Genomic DNA, 24201 nt, shown 5'->3' on the forward strand with positions numbered 1-24201 from the left:
CTAATCCCTGCATCAGTCACAAAGCACCAAGTCTTCTATTTTTTTTCCTTCACAAATTTCCTACTACCCACCCCTATAATTTTTCATTATGACTTTACCAATTAAAGTAGTTCTCTTCACACCTATTCAATTTCATACCTGAAATACTGCTACTGGCTAACTATTTTTCTCTTAGCTCTAGACTGTCCTATAAATACCAAAATTCCCACCATGTTCACAATTCTTTAGGCTTATGAAACCATTTGAGGCCATCAACAATCTACCTTAACTTATGCTTTTTATCTTATGACCCATTACTATTTCCAAAATCTATTCCAAACTTTCTAAACTATTCTATGAGGATGTCTTAGCATTTACCTTGTTGTTTATAATGTTCCTCATATTTATAAAATTCACTCTTTTTCTTACTGGCTTATAGTCTAGTTTTTCCTCAACAATACTTTCTCTGCCCATGCACTCTGAAGTGATCCTTACATCTATAGATATAGCAACTGTCTGTTCTCATTTGTCATGCTACCATTAGAAACTATCAATATTTATCTTTTAAGGTACATATAATCTCCCCAACTTAATTGTAAGCCTGCTAAAAACAAGGACAATGTCTTAACTCTTCCTTGTGGTCCTTAAATTTTGTGCTTAACACAAATAAGCACTCAAATATTTACTATCAAAATGTTTTCATCTGCATGTTTACAGTCTGCAAAAATTCACATACTTTCCCTTATATCTATCAAATCTCAAACAGTGATCATGGAGTATGTCAAAGAATTAACTACGTAAAAGTAATTCACCAGATATAATACAGTATGACAAGCTAGAGAGACAAACTCACATTCATGGCAAGAGATTTTCAGATGTCTTTGGTACCAAGATATAGATGAGAGATAGAATCTGAAAAACTGCAGAAACCTGAAAGAAAGTGATAATAACTAAAACTTACGAACAGAGGGCCGAAAATAATTCTTACCCAGAGATGTTAAAACAAGGACTGGAACCATCAGAGAGTACTTTTAACACACACAGTGTAGATATATGACATTTTTTTGTTAGGTGATGATAGATGAGAGAGAGACAGACAGACAGACAGACAGACAGAAACAGAGAGAATAGAAAGAAAGACTTACTTGATCCTGATTCACAAAAGATACCATAATATGAGATATACCTATCTTGAACTTCTATTTCTCCCTTTTCTAGATACATGCACAGCTACAATTGTCTAAATCTAAAATTCAGGTCACACTGAGAACATGTTAATGTCAGAAGAAGTATGCATGTGCAAAAATTCTGAGTGGTAGATTGGCAGCTTCTGCTCATTTGGAACGTTGCAAGGAGAAATATATTGTTCTGGATTAGTGGACACTGGAACATATTTTTAAAAAATCTCTTAAGTAAAAGAAAGGTTAAGAGAGCAATTATAAAAATAAGGAAAACTTTAAATAAAAACTGTTATTTGGAATTTACCCATGAAACAAAAGTAAAGCAAAAATCAAGTTCAGTAAAACCACTTTCTAGCAAAGACACATTATACTCTTCAATTAAAATCAAAACCAGATAGGAGGCAACAAACTACAGCTGTGATTAACACAACAGAAACAGAAAGATACGGGGAGAGAGAGTCTCAAAGATACAGCTAGGGCTATATAAAAAAGAAAGAGAGCAACAGAGATAAAGCAAAAGCACCAGAGAAATGAGGAAAGCTACTAATATGGGGTCTACAAATCTTACTTTAAAAATCTTTTATTTACTATCTAATATTCAAATGGTCTAGTACTAAGAAAGTATGAGAGTCTCTTCCTATCTTTTCAAATTAATTTAATATTCATTTAGTTAAAACTTAGCTGTACTATGATAATTCAACAGGAAAATGTCCATAAAACAACTTTATGTTAATAAAAACCTGCCTATCTTTTTCAGGGAACAGGAATTATTACTGTCCCTCAACTTCAGTTCAAAGAGTGCACAAGTTGTTTCTGGGAATAATTTATTCGCTTTTTAGCAGTTAATTGGAGTATAGTTTAATTTAGAGTTTAGAACAACTCTCATCAAAGCACAGCTATCCTGATATTTATCTCCTGCCAATGCCAACAAAACTACAGGCTTGTTAAGCTATACACAACTACTTTGAAATACTCTTATTATACACTTTGTGCTCCAATAAAATATCCAAATATATACTACTTTTCCCTTAAATACTCAAGAGATGTAAGAACTGTTCAGCTGAAACATGAATAAATAACTGATGTGGTTTCTAGAAGAACGCAGATAAAAACTTAAAACTTACTTAGAATTTAGTTTTTTTTTTTTTTAAAGAGTAAGGTTAGTTTATGTTCATAATTTTCTCTACAATATTGTCTAGTTCCTTTTCCTAGTTCATTTTTAAAAAAAGGAAAGAAAAGAAAGAAAGGCTTTTCCAACAAATGCTTTGAAAAGTTTATTTTTATTTTTAGTAAAGAAGAGACAACAGTGGGGAGGTGGAATGCAAGAAACATGCATTGTCTATTCCATTTCATGCCCTGTGTTAGCTTCTTTTAAAATATTACCTTGTCATATAAGTAACAAAAACAAACCAAGGACCCACTCCCCAACTGCTTTTATCATTCAGATACTCTATTAAGAGGAAAGCTAGCAGTAAAAATAAGGAAAATAATCTCATTAGTTTTTCTAGATACCCCTAGCAAGTTGAGAATCCTCTTATAAGATTTTGGAAATGAAGTAAATTAGGGGATTACATAAATATAAAAGGAACTAAGTATCTTTATCTCAATCCCCAATCTCAAACCTTTTAATCTGTTCACAAATTTAGATGGTCCTAAAATAAAGAAAACGAAATTTTAAAAAGTATAAGCCATAACTGATACAGAAAAAAAAAAAATAGAATATTTATCTGAATGACTATGAATACAATATTAAAATATTAATGTCTCACAATATAAGTTATTTAAAATTTATTAAAATGTAATTTCTAAATATCAAACATAGGCAATTAAAAATTCAACTTTTCACTGAAGCTTATGATGATACAGTACTTTTGACTATTTCTAAAATTTCAGAAAAAGAATTTTAATTGCCACAATAGTAAGAAAAGTGCAGTAAAATGCTGATTAATACAAATACTGAATTATCTGTTACATGATTTCCATTATCTTTTGCAAAGGTATTTTAAATTTGAAATGTAAAATTTAATTTTTTTTAAAAGGGACAAATATTAACACAGTATTTTCAAAATATACTTGATAAAAATCTGTACTTTAAAAAATTGTTTATAAAATTTTTGTTCCTTTAATGATATAATTTATACAATTTTCTGGCAGTAGGCATAAGTGAATTTACTTATTCACTTTTTATTTTATAAGTTTTAATTTTAAAATTCACATGAAATATTACTTGATCTGAGTAATACTTCATCTAAACTTTCATCATTTCTAGTCTGAAAATGGAGTATTCCACTAAAATTATTCATCCTCAAATTCCTCAAATCTTCCAAGAAACTATGACTAGAACTGCCATGTGGTGCTCAAAAAACATTTACAAATTGAACTTGTGATTACTAGCAAGTTAACATCAAGGACTGAATGTGTACTTGGTCAAGTTTTATGTTATTTTAGTCACTCAAAAACTTATTGATTAGCTACACAGAGCCAAACAGCTACAACTGTAGCCAAAACTCTACATTTATGATAGCGGACAGTGAGAACACAAGCTGCTATGCTTCCTTCAAATTGTTTATATTTTTTTAATAGCGATGCTGGATGCTTTATCTTCCATTTGCCCACAGATAAAACAAGCAATGAAATGAACAAAAGAGTGAAGAGCAATAAGAAGTAGGGCACTTAGATAGCTTCTAAATTAAAAGACAAACAGAAAAAAAAAAAAATCATCAAGTTAAAGCATAAGATCTCAAATGATCTGCTCAGAGTTAATACCATCATAAAAACATTTACCCCCCCTGGACATATCTCTTACTGGGTATAGTTGGAAATTAGCTATACAATGACATTTAGAAAAGCTCAAAAAACAAACAAACAAACAAAAAAACCATAACTAGATTTAGCATTAAAAACACATTAGCAACATACAGAAAACATAAGCCCGAGTGCCCATATAATAGCTGTGTGACCTAGGTAAACCTGGGCAAGCACATCATCTCTGTGGTTTTTCCATTCATAAAACCAGAAATAATAAAATCTGTACTAATTATATTACAGTGTTTTTCATGAGACCCAAATGAGGTAATATATGTGGAGGCATTCTGAAAACTATTAAAAATCATACAAAAAATAAAAGGGAGTATCTTAAGATGAAGCATAGCTGATTTTCTGGTTTTCTTTTTTTTTTAATGCAGAATACATTTTATATATATATATATATATATATGTCTTTCCTCTAAAACTCTTATTAAACAACAAATAATCTTTAAGGCAGTAATGTAATTAATACCTAGCTAGTATACTAAAGAGTATACAAAATATTATGGCTGACCTACTCCTGGTTACAACACTAATTTGTAATGGTCTAAGAGCAAATCACTTAAATTTCAAGGTGCTGCAATTTTTATATCTCAAGAAAAGGTGAAATATTAGTGTAACCAACTTACCTGAGGAGGAAAATTTCACCTTTATAACTGAAAGGTGAAAGCAGTATTCAATTATGAGAGAAAACTTTCTCTCCAAACAACCAATACAGTAATTCCCTTTGAAAATTTGAAATTACTAGATGAAATTATCAATAAATGTATAGTCCACAAACTTTTTCTTTTGAAGCTATAAACACAAATTGAGAAATGACTAATTTCCTGATTCAAAAAAGATGTTCCAAAAAGGACCAAAATAGAAACACAAGGATACAAAAGCAGAAAACATTCTTTTGCATATTTACAGATTTACTTTTTAAAAAATCTCCTCTATACAATCACAAAGGAAATCCATCCATCTCTAACCATCATACCCTAAATAACACTGTCTTTTAGAAAAATGAGGATTTTACAAACTTCATTTCTTACCTTATGTACACTAAGGCATTGCCATAAAGACAGTTAAAGCTAATTCTTTCACTAATAAAATTTCCATTTATTGTCTGCTTGCCTACTACATAGAAGTAACTTTATTCTGATGATCAATCAAATATAGCATCTCTTTCATGTAATTTTTTCACAAACTATTGTACTTCACAAATGACTGTTTTGTGAAATAACTTGTTTTGCAAATTAATTCTGACCAAACACAACTAATTGTATTGTTTTATAATTTGTTACCAAAGGGTTCTATAATTTTTTTTTTTAAATCTAAACATGCCAAAATAACGTAAATACATTTTTTTCTCTTCCTTTCTTTGCTGAAAGGTATACCTAATATATAGAAAGCAGATAAAACAAAAACAAAAAAAACCGTTAACTATGTAAACTGCAGTATTTGAGGAAACCTCTATATTTCATGTAGTGGTTATAGAGAGGAGTAGAAACACTGCTTGGTAGGCTGTATGTATGCAATTCAAATACTTGGCAAAATAAGCTAAAATCTATATAAGAAACAAAATTTAGAGAAGGGCATAAACCCAAATAAATATCTAATATACTACCACTTGGCAAGAAATACCTGATTCTTTGGCTTTCATTTTAAAATCAGTGCATTTGAATCATATTCTGTTGCACTAGAGGACTGCTAATGAAGTATAACCATACAATATAAATATTTCCTTATAATTTCTTCACACAGTTTTCCAAACATTTTTTCTTCTCTATCTATATTGTACCTTCATACTTGTGAATTTCTGGCCAAAGTTCCACTGCTAAAACTAAACCAGTTATCACAACATTATAATATGCATAATTAATTTTCTTTTAAATTTAGAATCTCAGTAAAGGTGTAAAATAAATAATTCATTATTGGTATAAATTTAAAGTCGAAATAATGTAAGAACCAATTCTTAAATGGATTTCCTTTGTGATATGCAGAGTGCCTTCATAAAGATGTCCCTGAATCTTTAACAGCTACAAAACGAAGAAACCGGTAATTACCATGTTGAAATAAGATCGAATTTTGACTCCTCTTGCCAGATCCCACACAATCACATTTCCATCATGACCAGCAGAAAAGAGAACTCTAGGATCGAATGGGTGTGGCTCAAGAACAAATACCTCATCTTCATGACCCTGAAATATTTTTGAAGTGTCAAAGGATTATAAATATTAAAAAAGAAATAAAAACAAAACTTAATGAAACACTGTAGTGGATTGAGTTATGTTCCCCCCAAACTCACTGGAGCTTGAATAGTGTCCCTCAAGTTTTATGTATTAGAAACTTTGCTCCCACTGTGACTGTTGAGAGGATGGGAAATCCTATTATGGTAATTGAAAGGTGGGAGCCTTGAAGAGATGGTTAGATTGTAGGACCACGCAGTAGTGAATGGATTAAAAATGGTGGTCAGGGGCATGATTCTAAGGGCTTTAAAAGAAGAAGAGAGTCTGACTCTCTCTGATCTCTCTGCTTCCACCATCTTGCAATGTGAGATCTCTGGGTCACTGTCACCACCATCAGATGGACTTTGGACTTCCCAGCCTCAGAAACTGTAAGCAATAAATTTCATTGTCTTTATAAATTACCTAGTTCCAAGTATTTTGTTATAAGCAATGGAAATGGACTAATACAAACACCAATATGACAACATTTCTAGAAATTGAATTTTAAGAATTATTAAATTGGCAAAAATCTTCAAATTTGTCAACAGATAAGGGCTGGCCAGTTAGTTCAGTTGGTTGGAGTGTGGTGCTGATAACACCAAAGTCCAGGATTCAGTACCTGTACCGGCCAGGAGCCAAGAAAAAAAGCAAAGCAAAACACAAATTTGCCCACCTATAAATAATGAAACTCAACTAGTATCACTGTCCATGGCTTTGTTATCATTTAGTAAAACATGAGAATACACCCTTACATACCAAACAAACAGCAAGCATCTACAATGTTATTTCTGAGCCAAATCTATTTTAACTGCATTTTATTTCCCACAAAGCCCTGTTACCCTTGCAAGTGTTTGTAGCTAACATAAAAGACTTCATTCCTCAATGAAAATATTCCATTCTGCAGTCAGCTTCAGTAATACCAAAAAAAGTAGACTTTTTTCTCACCATCAGGACATGAATTAGTTGACCAGTGTAAGAATTCCAAACTTTTAGAGTCATGTTATTAACTGCAGTTATAACTGTATTGTCATGTCGATCCCAAGCTACCATAGTTACTTTCATTTTTGTGATTTTATCTTCTATTCCTTGAAGGTTATGGCTGAAAGTGAAGGAGACAGTATTTGTTTACACCAACTTTATTAAAATACTAGTATAACAAAAACCTAAATGTATTTTCTTATAGTGTATAATTATACTTATTAACATGGATAATCACTTAACTGAAAACCGTCTGAATCAACAAGACAGGAAATCTAGAATTTTCAGTATTCTAGCACTCCTAGACCATTAGTAACAGATAATGTTGGGTAAATATCACTGCTATAACTCCGTCTAGATTCAAGAACTCTGCCTTGCTGCTCACTCTCCTTTACTGTTGCTATCATCTCTTGCTGACTGCTCTGCTCTTCCATCCAAGAGGACTATACACAAACTCAAGTAGAGGTAAATGATAAAATATTAAAACTAAATAACAGTTGTAACGTGTAACAATTTATCTAGACTGGAGAAAACTACTGGATATAAAACTTTGTCCCTCTGTGATAGATCGAACATTATAACATGCTCTAGTTTCTGAAAAAAATATTAAAAGCTCCAACTATTCCCTTTTCTATAAAGTTACAACTATTCTTACACTACTACTATCATCCCCTTAACAAAACTGAATTGAACATTAATGCACATCTTCTCATATATGGCAATAAATCATTTCATAAAAATCAACATGATCTCCAACCAAATCTCTAGTTATGGCACAAAAGGAATCATTTTATTTTATTTTTTATTTATTTATTTTTGTTGTTGTTTTTTCGTGACCGGCACTCAGCCAGTGAGTGCACCGGTCAGTCCTATATAGGATCCGAACCCGCGGCGGGAGCGTCGCCGCGCTGCCAGCACAGCACTCTACCAAGTGCGCCACAGGCTCGGCCCAAAAGGAATCATTTTAACATGGAATTTGACTAGGCCAAGAGTCATTCCAACCTGCAATATAACATACTTAAGTGGTCTATAAATACGTAATATTTCAAATTTGTTCTCTTACCCTGCTGGACGTGTAGCCATATCCAACAAAATGCTCTTCCATTCTCTTCGTTTAAATTGCCAAATACGTGCTGTCCCATCACGACTCCCACTTACAAACCTATATTAAAAGGAATCCAATCCCCCAAAGAAAAATCACACATGACTTACCAAAATGCACTTTTCTCAGAGTTCTGTGTTTTAAAAAGATAGCATTCATCTTTATTTACACAGCATTCTAATTCAATAGAAATTACTCTCACATAGTTTAAACTTCCGAAACTTTAGAGGCTTTTAAAATTTCATATACAAATGTTCTAATATTCATAGCCAAGTTTCAAAAATAACATTCAAAAGTAATTCAAGGCCACTATTTACTGCCCTAGAAATAGTGGAAAAACATTGATTTTTCTCTTAGTATTAAAGAACTTGACTTGTTCTAGTCAAGGTGTCTAGAAGTAGCTTTATTTCATTTTAAAACAAGAACACAGAAAAATTTATACATCATCATTTATCATCAACAAACAGTTCTGTCTCAAATATTACACTGTGATACATTTTCAATCTCTACCAAAAGCTTCTCTACATACAGGGAATATACAGAGTAGATTAAAAAGTCCCTATTATAAAAGTGTTCAAATAAACCAACATTATTGCAAATAAGACATAAAGACATGTTTACATGCATGTGAAGGCCACATTTACTTTTAAGTATAACTGGTCAAGATCTTTATTTTACGCAATTAATCCCTATATAACTCTGAATAAAATCTGACTACCAGTAGTCTTATTACTAGTCTTAATTTCATAATTTAAAATTGAAATTAAGTTAGACAAATATAAATAAATATTTTACCTATTGCTAGTGTTGGAAAACTGGATACTGTCAACTTTGTCCTATATATAAACAGATAAATATAAAAGCAAATGAATATAAACTGTTAAACTCATTTAAACTATATCCATCTAATGTCTTTCACTAATACTTACAGTATGAAACTCCAATTCTGATATTTTCTCTGGCTGACCTGATCCAAAAAAATAAACCCTAATAATATGATCTGTGCTTCCTGTGGCCAAAAACATTCCACCTATGAAGAACAGCAACAAACATTTATGAACACAACTTCAAAGTCTCTGAAAATTAGATAATAAAATGCAAGCAACATTACAATATATATTGAATAATTAACATTTTACTTTAAAACCATTCATATGTATCCTAAATATGTAATATACCTAATTGGAATTTATGAAACAAGTTTGCCAATATAGCTTTGAGTGGGATGAATTTTTCAATATTTACAAAAGTAAAAAGCTTTGGTCAGACATAATTTCACTAAGTGGTTACATAATCTTACCACGTTAAAATTATCAGTCATATTCATCAGAAAACATGTCCTCTAAACTATGCTAAAATCCTTCTCTCGTCCCATTTCCCATCTGTCAAAATCCTAACAAACTTTTAAGGCTCAACTCCCTCAGCAACGTGTCTTTACAAACATTGCACTCAAATGAGCCTGCTCCCCTCTGAACTCACTTAAGACTCTATCTTAATGCCACATACATTTTACCTTGCATTAGTTATTTGTTTATGTAATTTCCTCCCTTCTTGAGAGCAATATTCTACCACAGTGTTGGAAACAGTGCTTATACATAATAAAATCTTTAAGTACTTTTACTAAATACACACTGAACCCTTAAAAAAATAAAATTATCTCTGAAAGAAAAGCTTGAATTCAGAATACTCTGAATGCACGTAGAGTGCCAATATCTGTGTTATTACTAGAAGGAACACTGTCTTCATGGCAGTAGCAATGGAAATCTAGAACTCAGAAACTGAAGATGTTTGGATATTAATATGGCAAAAACAGACTCACTCTATCAGCTTGATATACCTTATCTCAGGTAATACTGCTATCACAATTATGAAATGAACAGATAAAGTAAAACTGAAAATAAAAATGGAAGGAACAGATATTAGGCATATTACATACTGGATCTATTCATGTTTCATTTAATTGTCTCATCAATTCATTTCAAATATCCAGATCATAATTTGTTTAAAAAACCCTCACATCTACTCAAAAGGCTGCCACATAAACTGAAAATATAACTGAAATATTGGCATTGCTCTACAACTACTTTCTAAATAGCAAATAAGAACAATCTGGAGCAAATTAATAAAGATGTACAAATATCAATCAAATGTATTTTATTTAGCTATGGAACACCTCCAAAATCCACGAAAACATAAAGCAGATTTAAAATACCTTTCTTCCAATGAGACAACTTAAAAATTAATTCTTTAACAGAGTCAATTTTGAAACTATTTATTGTCTCCTACTAGAGCACTATGGTCTTCTTAAAGAAAAGCATTAGTCATGTGATTATATAAACTGAACTACAGCAAAGATGAAATATTTCTAAGTTACTTGATGATCATTCTTGTTTGCTTATTAGCTCTGGCATATGTATGAGAATTTGATTTACAATACAACAGTAAGTATTGTCCAAAATTTTATGTTTTCTACTAGAACATATTTTCCATAACTTTTATGTTTTCTACTTTCTAATACACAACTTTAAGTGGGAAATTGGGGGAAAAGAAAAAAAATCTTACCAGCACTAAAAGAAGAACAGATCATTTGAACTCCAGGCCGAGGGCGCTCTGTAAATTTTGCAGGTCTCGGACTATAATACAAAAGTAAACAATTGAGAATAGACTAAAAGAACCAGTAACACCAGAAATAAGCTGTTTCAAAAAATAATCGCAGGAGGACAAAATTAAATAAGCAGCAACAGATGGCTCCCTTCCTAAAAACAACTTAGAAATCATCATTGTGTGTCATCATCACCAGATCTTGTAGAAATTCTAGATATAGATTTTGTAGGAGCTCCTGATTACACAACAATCCGCATATGGAACAATCCCAAAGTCACTGTTGGTGGTAGTTATTAGTTATACTCACTTCTAATCAAATTTAACAAGTTCTCGGGGCTGGCCGGTTAGGTCAGCTGGTAGGGCATGGTGTTGATAACACCAAGGTTCAGAGTTTGATCCCTGTACCAGCCAGCCGCCAAAAAACAAAAGAACATATTCTCAGTTTTTCATACAATAGAATAACAACATACAAATATACAGGGAAATAAGTTACTTGTAAATTGAACACACTAGCAAAACAGGTGCTGCCTCTGTGGCTTATATATACCATCAACAACTAAACTTTATCAGTATTAGATATTGTTAATTAAGCTTCTCTCTTCTGTTTACTTTCTGATGTAACAACACATGTCCTTTCAGACTTCAAAAAGTAAGAATCTTATGTTTATCCTTGTGAAAATCTGAAGACTATCTGACTTTTATGTCAACTATAATGCTCATTCAAAATAGTGATCTATAGAAAATAGGTTACACTCAACTGTGTTTACATCAATTCTATAATATTACAAGTTATATGTTGTATATTAATACTACTGACATTAAATGTCTAATGTTACAATCAACTATATTAAAGAAAAAAATTACATTATAGATTTTAGTCATAAAACCAGATCTAATAACAAAGTGTATGTAATGCTTCAATATAGTGACTATATCTGAAGCCCTACTTACTGAACATTTTGACCTAATTTTTCTCAGATTACTAGGGGAGGAAATGCAAAAATAATTAGAGCCTTAAGCCTGAATACACTGCATACCTTTCACAATCCATAGCAAACAAATATAGAGCAATTTCAGTTTTGTGATCAACTAGGGGAAAAATATATAAAATATTTCTTATCTATCAATTAAATATTCTGAGCAATGAGAATAGTTCTTCTCACCAATAAAGAATGAAACAAAAAGTAGTTTAAAAATTTTAAAGATTAAGAAATTTGTAAATAGTTTTAAATTGACATTTGTAACAATTTTTCTTAAAATGCACATTTTCTTAAAATGCTTATAGCTAAGCACAACAGAACCTGTTTAGACAGATATTTATTAAAACATTCTTAAAACATAAACATTTATTCAGACCAAAATTAAACAAACTGTAACTTAAGTAAATCAATCTAAAATTATGAAAGCAATTAAGTATGCTACTTTCATTAATATCTCATGGATTTTAACTCTACATTTTTGTTAAATTTTAGTACAACTCCTCAATTAAATGCCAAGCAACCATTCATTTGGAACTCAGTACCAGAATATGCAAATAATCCTACAGACTGCCATTTTTAAACAGATATTACTCTATATTTTTAAAGGGAAAAAATACATAAGCAGGTATTTATAATTTATTTTTAAATTCATAGTTGAGGAAACATTTTTAAAGAGGGTCTTGGACTCAGACTCTCTAAGTTCAGTTTCCAACTCTGCTATTTATCCTAGTGTGTGATCTTAGACAAGTTAACATTTCTTTACCTAAGTCTTCTCATATGTATAATGGGGGTAACAACAGAACCTATCTCAGAGTTACTGGGAGAATTAAATGAGTTTAATACATATAAAGTGCTTACTTAGTACAGTGCCCAACACACTCAATAAATATTAGCATTATTAGTATTTTAATTGGGTTCAACAAGTTCTAAACAGTCCGTCAATGAATAACTGCTATTTAGTTTGGCACAGTGGTTAAGAAGGGATCCTGACAGTATACTTCTAGTATTCAAATCCTGGCTCCACTACCACCTGCTATCTGTGTGACCTGGCCTGTTCCCCTGTTTCCTTCCCTATCTGCCCTAGAGATAATAATTGTACCTTCCTCATAGGGTTATTATAAAGATTAATGAGATAATAAATGTAAAGTGCTCAGTAATAGCTTGGCAGACTAAGAGCTTAATAAATATTTGTAATCATCAATATCACCTTCATATTTTAGAATTCCTATTTTCCTTACACCTAGTCTAAATATGCTTGGACAGATTCTTCCTACCCAGAGAACTCTTGGGCTAGCTTTTAAGTTACCCAGACACTCAGATTACCTGCCTGAGCAGCAGCATCTTTACTGGTGGGAGTTAGTTACATACACATAAACCCTAGGTTAAAGTGAATTCATCAAGAGATTTGGGTTTCCAAAGTGGAACTGATTGTTTCAATTAATGCAGATTCTGAAGTCATTTCTCCAGTAGAGAATACAAAAGCATTAATAGCTCAATACAATTTTTGCCTTTGACTATAATTAAAGCCCATATGACATAAGCACAATAACAATCTATATCTTGCAAAATTTTTTGGCAGTTATCAACCACGTGTAAGTATGGAAAGAAAAATAGGTGTCCCAGTGCCTATATCTAAAGAGAAGTTAATTACTCTTAATTTTATGTCTGACTCTAGCTTTAAAGAATTTTAGGGGACAATTATAATAGCAGATAGAAAAGACTACTACCTATAAATAACTAAAAAAAACCTTTAATGTCCAAAAATAGGAAAATCATTAAGCAAAGAACAAGTCAGCTATTAAAATAAATATAAATGCTGATGATTTTTTTTTAAAAAAACAGAAAATTATATACATTTCCCTAATTATGTCTATATAAAATCATTTTTATATAAAAAAATATTGTGTTAGGGTAGTGAGCTATACGTGATTCTACATAAAGGTTCTGAAAAAAATCATTTATATGAGAAAAACTCACTTCTCAAGGTTCCAGAAATATAAAATACTGTTGTACTTAGCAATGTAATCGTCGAGAAGCAAGGTAAGAGTTTAATTTTGTAATATACTTTCTGTTCCTATCCTAATTTGAAGATTGCTAATCACTTCTCAATATAGGAAAAGACAAAGGTATCCCAATTGGGTTCACACAAGAAGGTAAAAACGCTCAAAGGAAAACAGCCAACTTGTCTGGATAAACCAATATTTTAATATTGGTGAATGCATGAATACAAAATGCTATTATGGTGGGAGGGGTGCATCTAGCTACCTTTATGTAGTTTAGTGAAACTTCAATGATTCTGTTTCCCCAACTTTCCAAAGATCTACAATAAAATATAAAGTTTGTAGATTCAGTAACACAGATAATTAAATTATTCTAAAGAATAGCATTGGGAACTTTGAGATTAGTTTCTCAGTAACAAAAAGAGCTACAGAGAAAAAACTATGCAGCACATAGAAACAAGTGGTAATAAAAGTTATATTCTGAAGGAAAGAGCTAAGACTAGAACAAATATAAGAAAAAAACAAACAAGCATGTTAACATGAGAAAACTTTTCTTGGAATCATGAAAAAAAAGGAGGAGGCATAAAAATGAAAGAGGTCAGTGAAGAGCCAAAAAAGAATTTCTATTATTTATTCAAGGATAAAAAGTAAATTTATTCTTATTGTTGACTACTTCATACTTTAGCAATTTTAAACATTAAATTAAACATATTTATTCTATGAAATAAAATAGTAACTGACTTTATTTTAAGGGTTCCAGCATCCCAGAGCCAAAAACAAATAGTGCCATCTGCCCCAGTAGAAGATAGATATCTCTTTGAGCCACTGCACAATGGTGAGAACTGAAAAACAATCACAGAAAAAAAAATCTTTACAAGAAGAGTGACACAGTCCAAAAATAAAACCCACCTTTTTACCATAAAAATAGTAACTAACAATAAGTTAGAAAACACCCACAATACAATTACCATGTTATTTAAAGTCCATATATTCATTAAGAAAGCAAACATACTCCTTTCTTCATCTTAACTGGACTTATACATTGAATTATAATAGTGACTTCTTAAAATTTAAATTTTACTTTAACCAAAAAGAATTTTACAGGGACTAAAAACAATTACCTGTAGTGATGTAATAGATGCACTGTGACCCTGAAGAACAGCCAAAGGTGCACAGGTTCGAAGACACCAGACTCGGATCATTTTATCACAACTTCCAGCTGCTATCATGGTATTCTCATAGTTTACAGCCATGTCTGATATTTCAGCAGCATGTCCTCTTAAAGTAGCTAATAATCTCCCATCATCTGTTGCCCAGATTTTCACAAGACAGTCATCAGAACCCTTAAAATAAGATGGATATTAGTGGAATTAACCTATAAATTTTAATTTTAAATTCTCAATACTGATAAAGGAATCATACCTGTATCTTTACTTCCTAACAATTATATTTTGAAGTACTGAGTATTGTTAAATACTTGTATTAGAAATTTTCATCTACATAAAGCTCTTTATTAAATTAAATCATTCACTTACAAAGAACACCTGTGTGCCCACCAGAAAATAAGAGCAGAAGGACGTTGGCAATAATTAACATTTACCTATGGTTCCCTATCTACCGTCAAAGGTAACCTCTATCTGGAACCTTGTGAAAGAATTTGAACTTCTGAAGTAATAAAACAAAATTATAATTGCAAAACAAATGTGATATACAATGATGACTAACAGTATATATGTCATTTTGTCATGCAAATCTAAAAGTAAGCTAATTTTGGGCTTTTTCTCCCAGGAAGGTAAACACATTATTTTATAACACATTATATGTTATATGAGTTTCCTATCATTGATCTTCAGCTAAAAACATTATATAACATCAACTAAAACCAGTTACCAGAAAAAAATTAATCTTATCTGTGTAAAGCCAATAAAAATACATAAATTACTTGTTTACTCTGTTATAATAGCATAAGTTCAGGAAGAAATTGTAAAGGACACAGTTTCCTATGAATATCTGTATTTACAAGTAAACATTCCAGTTTCATACAGCCAAAGTAGAGATTAGAACGTCCAGCCTTTAATCTTTTATAATAAAAATTTTAAGTACATAAAAAAATAGAAAGAATAGTGTCACTAATCTCCATATGTCCATCCCCCATATATCAGTATTTTTGCCACATTTTCTACTGTTTAACATAAAACTAAAACAGGAAACACTTGCAAAATTACTCAATGTTTTGCAGGATATAGTTTTACTAAGGTTTCATGTTAGAATTCTTTATGACCTTCCAATCTAATTCTTAAAAGAACACATATCTGATATTAGAAAGTACTCAGAGGACCCACAAAAGCAAATGATTCAGGCAAGTTTTCTGCTTCATACTGACAACAGATATGACATACAAATGATCACAAACACAGGATTAGCAGTATATGTTAAATGCTGTATCTTAAATCAATATTACCTAAAACACCCTTCAATTAACTATAAAACCAGTGAGCTTTGTGGCAAATAAGATCGCTTACCAACCACTAATAATAAAACATAACTTTGGTAAACTATCTACATTAAAATCTGGTATTCCCATCACATACACTTAATCTCAGGTTCTTCGTCTATCTAATAAGGAGGTTAAATTGGGCAATCTCTAAGGTTCCCTTCAGCTTTAAAATTCAGTGATCCATGTACTCATTTATCCATTTGCCTTGTGATTAAATATGTGCCACCACTGCAGATACAAGGATGAGATACAAAGACACAGTATTCCTGTCCTTGAGAAGCAAAACAGAAGAGTGTAAATGCAACAACATGTCCTAAGTGCTCCACTGTTAATCAGCAGAAATTCAAACGCGGAAATGGTCTATTTTTCCTGAGAGATGGAGAGTTGAGTGTCTGGAAAGGGACCCAGAAGTGGTGATGGTAGGCAGAGTCTTAGACACGAAGAGGCAATGTAGTATAGTAGCTTAGAACACAGGCTCCAGGGTCAAATGTCTAGATTCACGACCTGGCAAGACCACTTTCTGGTTGCATGACTTTGGACATGTTACACACTTCCTGTGCCTCAGTTTTCTCATCTGTACCTACTTCATAGGGCTGTTGCAAAGACTAAATGAGTAAATAAGGATGAAGAGCTAACACAGTACCTGGTACACGGTAAAAGCTATATATAAAGAGAGACTACCTACTAACACTGTTGGTGGTGGTAGTATTTTTATTATTTTAATAATATTGTTTTTAAAAGAACAAATATTCCATATACCAACTAGAGAGAAAAATATGATCAAAGGCATGAAAATGTGAAACAATCTAAAAAGTTCAAGGAACTGCAAGTAGCCTGCAAGCTAATATAGTGTGTGAGGTGAAAACATGATGAAAAAGTAGGGAAAAATTGTGAAGGACTTTTTATGGTATACAAAGGAATATGGTATGATATAAGGATCACTGAAGAATATCAAGCAAGTGAGTATCAGGATCAGATTTATGTTTTCCAAAGATCATCCTGGCATCAATATAAATTAAAATTGAAAGGAGACCTTGAAAGTTGTTAAAATAATACAGTCAGGAGTGAATGAACGGTAAAACAATTACAGCAGAAGAGAAAGATCAGAAGAGAGAGTTTCAATAGCTGTTCGGGGAATAGAGAGGATAAGGATTATATCACTCATCTGTGGGAAGTGAAGAAAGAGCTGTAGCAGACTATGACTTCCAGAAAGCCAGTCCATAATACTGCTTGGCACATGAGAAGCACACTAGGTTTTTGTTAAATAAAAAATGGCTTTAAAGCATTCGTTCAACTCAAGTTCTCTAAATTCCACAAATTCAGTCAATTTATTTATTTTGTTTGCTTATCTTATTCCCCAAAATTAAGGCAGTATTTGACTCTAACCTGCAATCAATACAAACATAAAATTTTAAGTACACTACCACAGTTAAACCACATGACAAAAGTAAAATCATGACATCTCATTCTGCTCCAAAATTCTGATATATGAATCCAAATAAGTGTTTGCTTTGCATTCTATTACAGAAGGTGTTTCCTGTATTTTTCATGTTAAAAAACAAAAAACATTCCAGTTTTTGACCAAAATGTCAGCTTTAATGAAAGGAACACTGGCAATATGGGATGTAATATCAGCCTCCAGTGACTTTCACCAATTAAAATATAACAAGAAGTCCCACTATATTCCTACTGAGTTTATTATTTAGTAATCTTACTAACTTACTTTATAATTTTGCTTTATTTAGACAAGTGCTAAAAACAAAAAACAATGCATATTCTTCTCCCTGAGTGTATATTATCCCGATTAACCTTTCTTTTCTTCCATCGAATTGCAGGAGAGAAATTTTTGATTTCCCTTTCAGGAAAATCTTTCTTCACTTTCCTCTTCCATGACCTGTAGAATAGTTTGCTGCCCCTACCTTCATCCTCACCCCCCAGAACTTCTGGCAGAATTTCCAACAGAACTCTAAAGATCCTTAACAATTTCTGTTTTATGCACCATTACCTGTGATCATTCATTTCTTTTTATGGATATTTGAAACTAAAGATATCTGAGCACAAATTCAACTAAGTTATTTTAAAATGGCTATAAGAAATACAAATACACAAAAATAATCTACTTAAAAGTACTGCAGAAGAAAAATTAAATTTACTGAGAAAACATTTTTTAAAGCACTATAGCTGTTTTAAATGAATGTGGAAAGATGATTAAAAAATTGATAAAAATTATTCACTTAAAGAAGACCAAAATGTTGAGAATCTGAACAAACTTACTTTCCTCATGCCTACCCACAGCTCTGCAAATGTTACTGAGATCAATAATAAGCCAAAGAGTAGGACATTGTAGTCTTTCAATCAAAGAAAATCAAAATGTTAAAAGTTATAGATATTAAAAATAAAATCTATGTTATGTAAATGATGAAAGGGGATGATATAACAACGTGGGGCACATCTCTTCTAAGACATGAAAGACATATAAGTAGGGTAGGGGTAGAGGTATAACAACTTTAAAGCAAAAAGTAAAGAAGTTAGATGATTGTAACCTTAGCAAAAACAAAACAAAAATCTGAGGATTATTTCCTAAAAGGGGGAAAAGGAGAAAAAACAAAAGAATGAACCAAAAAAGTGAAGAAAGCTTGGAAATGCAATGGAATAAGAGCAATATGAAAGAAGCAAAAATTCTGTAATCAACAGTGAGAGAAAAGATCTAGCAAATTTAGATAGCATGATTTTAGAAATGCCTCAACTGACACAGTTTTTCTAGCAAAGTTCCAACACCCAGGGGAAAAAAAGTAGTCATTTCTTTTCAATAACAACTAGACATTGCTGCTAGGGATGGTGACTGGCAAAGTTAGAATAGTAGGGAGTACAAAGTATAGGTGAAAATAAGAAACTAAAGCTGGAAAGGTTTTACCTAAGAAAGAGCATTTTAAATGCCTGTTAAAGAACTTGACTCAACCTGGTGACATAGCTACTAGAGAATTTTAAGCAGACAAGAGATAGTCACTATAATATTTTAGCCAAACCCTTCTGGTTTCTTGACACTAGGGAATAGATGTGAAGCTCCAAGGAGAGGTTTAGGCTAGAGATAGAGATCTGGGTGTTAACAGTTGATAGGCAGTAGTTGAAATAATGATAGTAAATGAGACTGCTAAGGGAGAGCATTTAGAGTAGATTTTTATCTTGAAAACTCTGAATACGTTTTAAAAAATCCAGGAGCTGGACACAAAATTGGAATAGTTTTTTGGAATTCATTTTTAAAACTAATTATAATATTAAGCTAGTGTTTAATCCCAAGCAAACACAAGACAGCAGTGGATCACTAGTTTCACTTTGCAATAATGTAAAATTATAATTACTGTGAAAGAGTGCTCATGAATATGTTATTATTTGTCTGTTTACATCAAACCTAGGATAAGCTGGAAAAATCACAACAAAAAGTTTGCGTAGCCTTTAGCTTAAATCCCAAAACAAAATGAGACACCAAATTGACAGTGCTTTTTGTGTGTGTGAAGGTATCTAGTCAATGAAGGATGATGCCTACGAAGCTGAAAGAGTATATGGCTATTTATCCTGAAAATATAACCGTGTAGATATTAATTGTGAGATGCACAGTGAGAAACGGTGGAACTTAAATAAAACTTAGATTTTCCCGAACCTAAGAATTTGTCTTGAAATACCCTATAAATTTGCTTTTTCCATTGCCACACCTGAAGAAACCATACACTATGATAAAGAACTGTGCCTTTAAAACAGTCAATATGAATACAGAAGAAGATGGGACAGAGGAAGATGGAATCAAGCATTTACTCTGAAATCCTTAAATCATTATTATTTCATGTAATAAACACTGTATGGAAGTAGTGATAACAATGATAACAAAGTAGTGATAACAATGCCCTTTCCTTCTAGCATCCAACTAAATCTCTTACTGCAAGCAATTCCTTTTTTTGTCTATCCAAAAAAAGTTCCAATTCTGTAAATCCCTTTGGAGAATACATTTCTTCAAAATAAAAAGTTTGAGGCAAAACTCAAAAACAAATACTAGCATTCTCCATAAATAAGGCCTAGGCAGTGTCCAGTTTTGCTGTTCTGGTGAAGAAAAAGTACCATAGGTCTCTGTGACATGGCTTTCTACCTTGTCGTGCACTTGGGTATTAAAATTCTCAAAATTCAGAAAAAATGGCCTACCTAGTGACATGAAAACTTCATGAAACAACTTCCTACCCAACGTCATAAATCACTTAAATTTGATGCAGGAAACCCAGCAGGCCAAGTGGGTCTCCAGTCCCAGCTGCTGAGTTCTGCATCTGCCTGCTCCTGCCACCCCTGCCATGTTCTCCATCCACATCCTGCTCACTACCCTGACAGACCAGCAACAGTAGCTGCAGCTCTCCCTGCTGAAGGGGCTCAGCCTGGCCTACAAAAAGAACATGACCCAGCCCTCAGCAGAACCCACATCCTGGCCAGCAAGACAGTAAGGAGGATCTTCCAAGAGCCTATGGAGCCGAAAACTAATCTACCTGCCCCCAGCGTGGAGCACAAACTACTCCTGAGAGAAAATCCCCACCGTTTGTCACCTTTCCTATTCCATACATGGTATTTGGCAAATGTATAAGAAAGCTGAAGCTTCCTTTTGGTCAGCCAAGGTGGTGGATCTTTACAAGGACACTCAGCACTGGGAAGGCTTGAAACCTGAGGAGAGATATTTTACATCCTATGGCTTTCTTTGCAGTGAGTGATGGCATAGTAAATGAAAATCTGGTGAAGCGATTTAGCCAGAAAAGTCAGATTACAGAAGCCTGCTGTTTCTATGGCTTCCAAATTGCCATGGAAAACACACATTCTGAAATCTATAGTTGCCTTATTGATATTTACATTAAAATTCCAAAGAAAGGGAATTTCTCTTCAATGTCATTGAAATGATGGCTTGTGTCAAGAAGGCAGCGGATTGGTCCTTGCACTGGATTGGGAACAAAGAGGCTACCTATGTAGAACGTATTGTAACCTTTGCTGCAGTGGAAGCAATCTTCTTTTCTGGTTCTTCTGCATCAATATTCTGGCTCAAGAAACGAGGACTGATGCCTGGCCTCACATTTTCCAATGAACTTATGCAGAGATGAGGGCTTGCACTGTGACTGTTCCTGCCTAACGTTCAAACACTTTCTACACAAAACACCAGAGCAGAGAGTGAAAGAAATAATTACCAATGCAGCAAGGATAGAACAGGAGTTCCTTAGGGAGGCCTTGCCTGTGAAGCTCATTGGGATGAACTGCACCTTAATGAAGCACTACATTTAATTCGTGGAAGAAAGGTTTATGCTGGAACTGGGTTTTAGTAAGGTTTTCAGAGTGGCTAATCCCTTTGACTTTATGGAGAATACTTCACCAGAAGGGAGTACTAACTTTGAGAAGAAGGGTCCAATAGAGAATTCTTTTACCTTGGATGCTCACTTCTAAATGAACTGAAGATGTTCTCTTGTTTTACTGATAATATTTTTCCTTACCAAGAAAACAAAAAACCAAAAATCAGGGTGGCTGGTTAGCTCAGTTGGTTAGAGTGTGGTGCTGATAACACCAAGGTCTAAGGTTTGATCCCTGTACCAGCTAGCTACCAAAAAAAAAAAAAAAAAGCCACACAAAAAAATGAGCTAAAGTGTATCAACTGTAAATTGTCCATGTCATTAACAGCATCTTTAGAACTGTGTAGTTACTTCAAAAACAATCCTGCTTATTAATAATCCTAGCCGTATCACTAAGATAAAAGCCACTTGGATGCTTAGGAAAGAATCTTGTCTGTGTTAGGCTTTTGCAAGCAGGCTGGCTGTGACTCCACCACAGCAGTAACAGCTAACAGCGGCAATCGCGGCTTTCAACTGAGGGAAACCCTCAAAAGTGAGTTTGACCTAGCAGGATTAAACATTCAGTTACTATAACAAGAGAGTTGAAAGCAAATTTTAAAGTTTATTTAACTAGTTTATGTATAAAATGGACACTTTACACACAAATAAACACTGTACTGTTGAGGTAAAAGCCCGATTTATTTGGTATCTACACCAAAGTATTCTATTTACCACTTAATGGGAGCCAATTCAAAATTTCCTAAGTGACTAAAATAAATTAAATGTGTGCAGACTAAGCATATAATTTCTAAGCTTTATTTTCTTTAATGAACTGAAATCCTCTTTAGTCAACTTTAAAGTCAATCTTGTGCATATCTAGATATTATTAGTCTGCTGGTGCCACACAGAAGACAGGTTGTGCTTTTTATCCTATAGCCCTGGTAGAATATCATGGGATTCTTTGCCCCAGCTGAAGTAGAGCATTGTGGGATAAGAGACAAAGGGTAATCTTTCAGGGCAAGGAACTTCTAACTTAAATCATTAGAAATTGAGGCATGACCTAGTCAACTGTCAGAGACCTGGGTCTTAACATGTGTGAGGGGAGGTATCATTTTATTTCTCAAATTGTAATTTCCCCAACTTCTCGTTGCTATGAAAAGATCCTTGAAGAGTCTTTTTAGGTGGGATTTAAGACAGTATTGTAAATTTTCAAACTGCCCTTACACAAAATGACCCATCTAAGATCCTGCTCCTGTTAAGTGGTAAAACCAGGACTGAAATTGGCTCTCCTAAAAGTTGGGTGTTCGTTCTGATTTTGTTTATTTTTGCGTGTAAGTAGGTGCTGTTGAGACTTAGTCCATTTATATTTAATCCATGTCTTTTAAATCAGAAAATGTTTTTTTACTATATACATATGCCCTTTTAGCTTTTACATGTAGTTTGTACTTTGAAAAGTGCATAATTGATTAAACATTGCTCAGTGTAATTCTAACATTTGCCTGAATCTGAGCATCAGTTGGTATATGCTTAAACTTCAGCAGAAAACTAGCATTGCATGAGCTATTAATACATGCTTCAAATATTAATTTCAGAAGGAAGCATAAACCAATAGATAATACTTAATAGAGGTAGTTTGAATTAATCTGCCTTTGTGTTTGGGAAAAAAAAGCCAAGACATTACATGAAAGATAACACATGATGTATGTAGGTCCTCTGGCCCTGTTTGTTAACTGATTATATTGTATACTGACTGACCTGTTCTGCTGACAGTTGTTTTCATCATTTATTGTACAGTCAATTTTTAAATTTCTGTAATATGAGATGCTTTTCTCAACTTTCAAATTATTGTTACCTAAAGTTAAATCCAAATTACATGGGTCTTACACTTGGGCAACACCAAAATAAGTAAACTTTAAAGGCAAAATGCAGAAATCACAATAGAACCTAAAGTCTATACCACCAAATTTTAATAATTTAATTAGCTTTCAGAAGACAAGTTTTAAAGGGCTTAATTGAACTATTTATTTATTTAAAGGAAAGCTAAGTTTCAGAACAACTTGACAGAATTCTTTTTGGTATGGCTTGTTCAGTAGATATTCTTGACTATATAAATGAAGTATAAGGCCCAGCAGTCAATTATGAATGCTGTGCAAAATTAAGAGCTAGAAGATTAGAGGTGACAACTATGTGAACTGTTCAGTGAAGAAAGTATTTTACAGGATGCACTGGTAAATGACAAAGAATGGTTGACTTTTCTGCAAGCAGAAAACTGCATGCATTTGGAATCAGGTTATTTCTGCTCAGATGACCTTAAAATTAAAATATGGATCTGTAAACCTTACTCTGCTAAAAGAAAAACAGCAATCATCCAGACCAATCAAAGATTACTATCTCCACATGAAAATAAAATAAACATTGTAATTTTTAACTTAAATATCTTAGAGAATTTGGCATTCCTTGAAAGTCTACTGTTATCTGGCAGAGTCAACAAAGAGAATTCTAATTTCTCTTGCTGTTACT

General features: G+C 32.7%; 1 protein-coding gene and 1 pseudogene across 3 annotated transcripts in view; one reads left to right on the forward strand and one right to left on the reverse strand.

Moving 5' to 3' along the window:
- The window catches only part of PHIP (pleckstrin homology domain interacting protein), a 126553-nt gene that overhangs the window by 60518 nt on the left and 41834 nt on the right, over positions 1-24201 (reverse strand). For all 3 annotated transcript variants that reach the window (XM_063096465.1, XM_063096464.1, XM_063096466.1), the window contains 8 exons: positions 14964-15185; positions 14584-14684; positions 10821-10891; positions 9188-9288; positions 9054-9094; positions 8220-8318; positions 7124-7277; positions 6017-6151 (listed from right to left, as the gene is read on the reverse strand). In XM_063096465.1, coding sequence (XP_062952535.1) covers positions 6017-6151; positions 7124-7277; positions 8220-8318; positions 9054-9094; positions 9188-9288; positions 10821-10891; positions 14584-14684; positions 14964-15185 — 924 coding nt within the window. The remainder of the gene's footprint in view (positions 1-6016; positions 6152-7123; positions 7278-8219; positions 8319-9053; positions 9095-9187; positions 9289-10820; positions 10892-14583; positions 14685-14963; positions 15186-24201) is intronic.
- Positions 20674-21799, forward strand: LOC134378160 (ribonucleoside-diphosphate reductase subunit M2-like; annotated as a pseudogene).

Source organism: Cynocephalus volans, chromosome 5 (assembly GCF_027409185.1).
Source record: "Cynocephalus volans isolate mCynVol1 chromosome 5, mCynVol1.pri, whole genome shotgun sequence".
Lineage (NCBI taxonomy): Eukaryota > Metazoa > Chordata > Mammalia > Dermoptera > Cynocephalidae > Cynocephalus > Cynocephalus volans.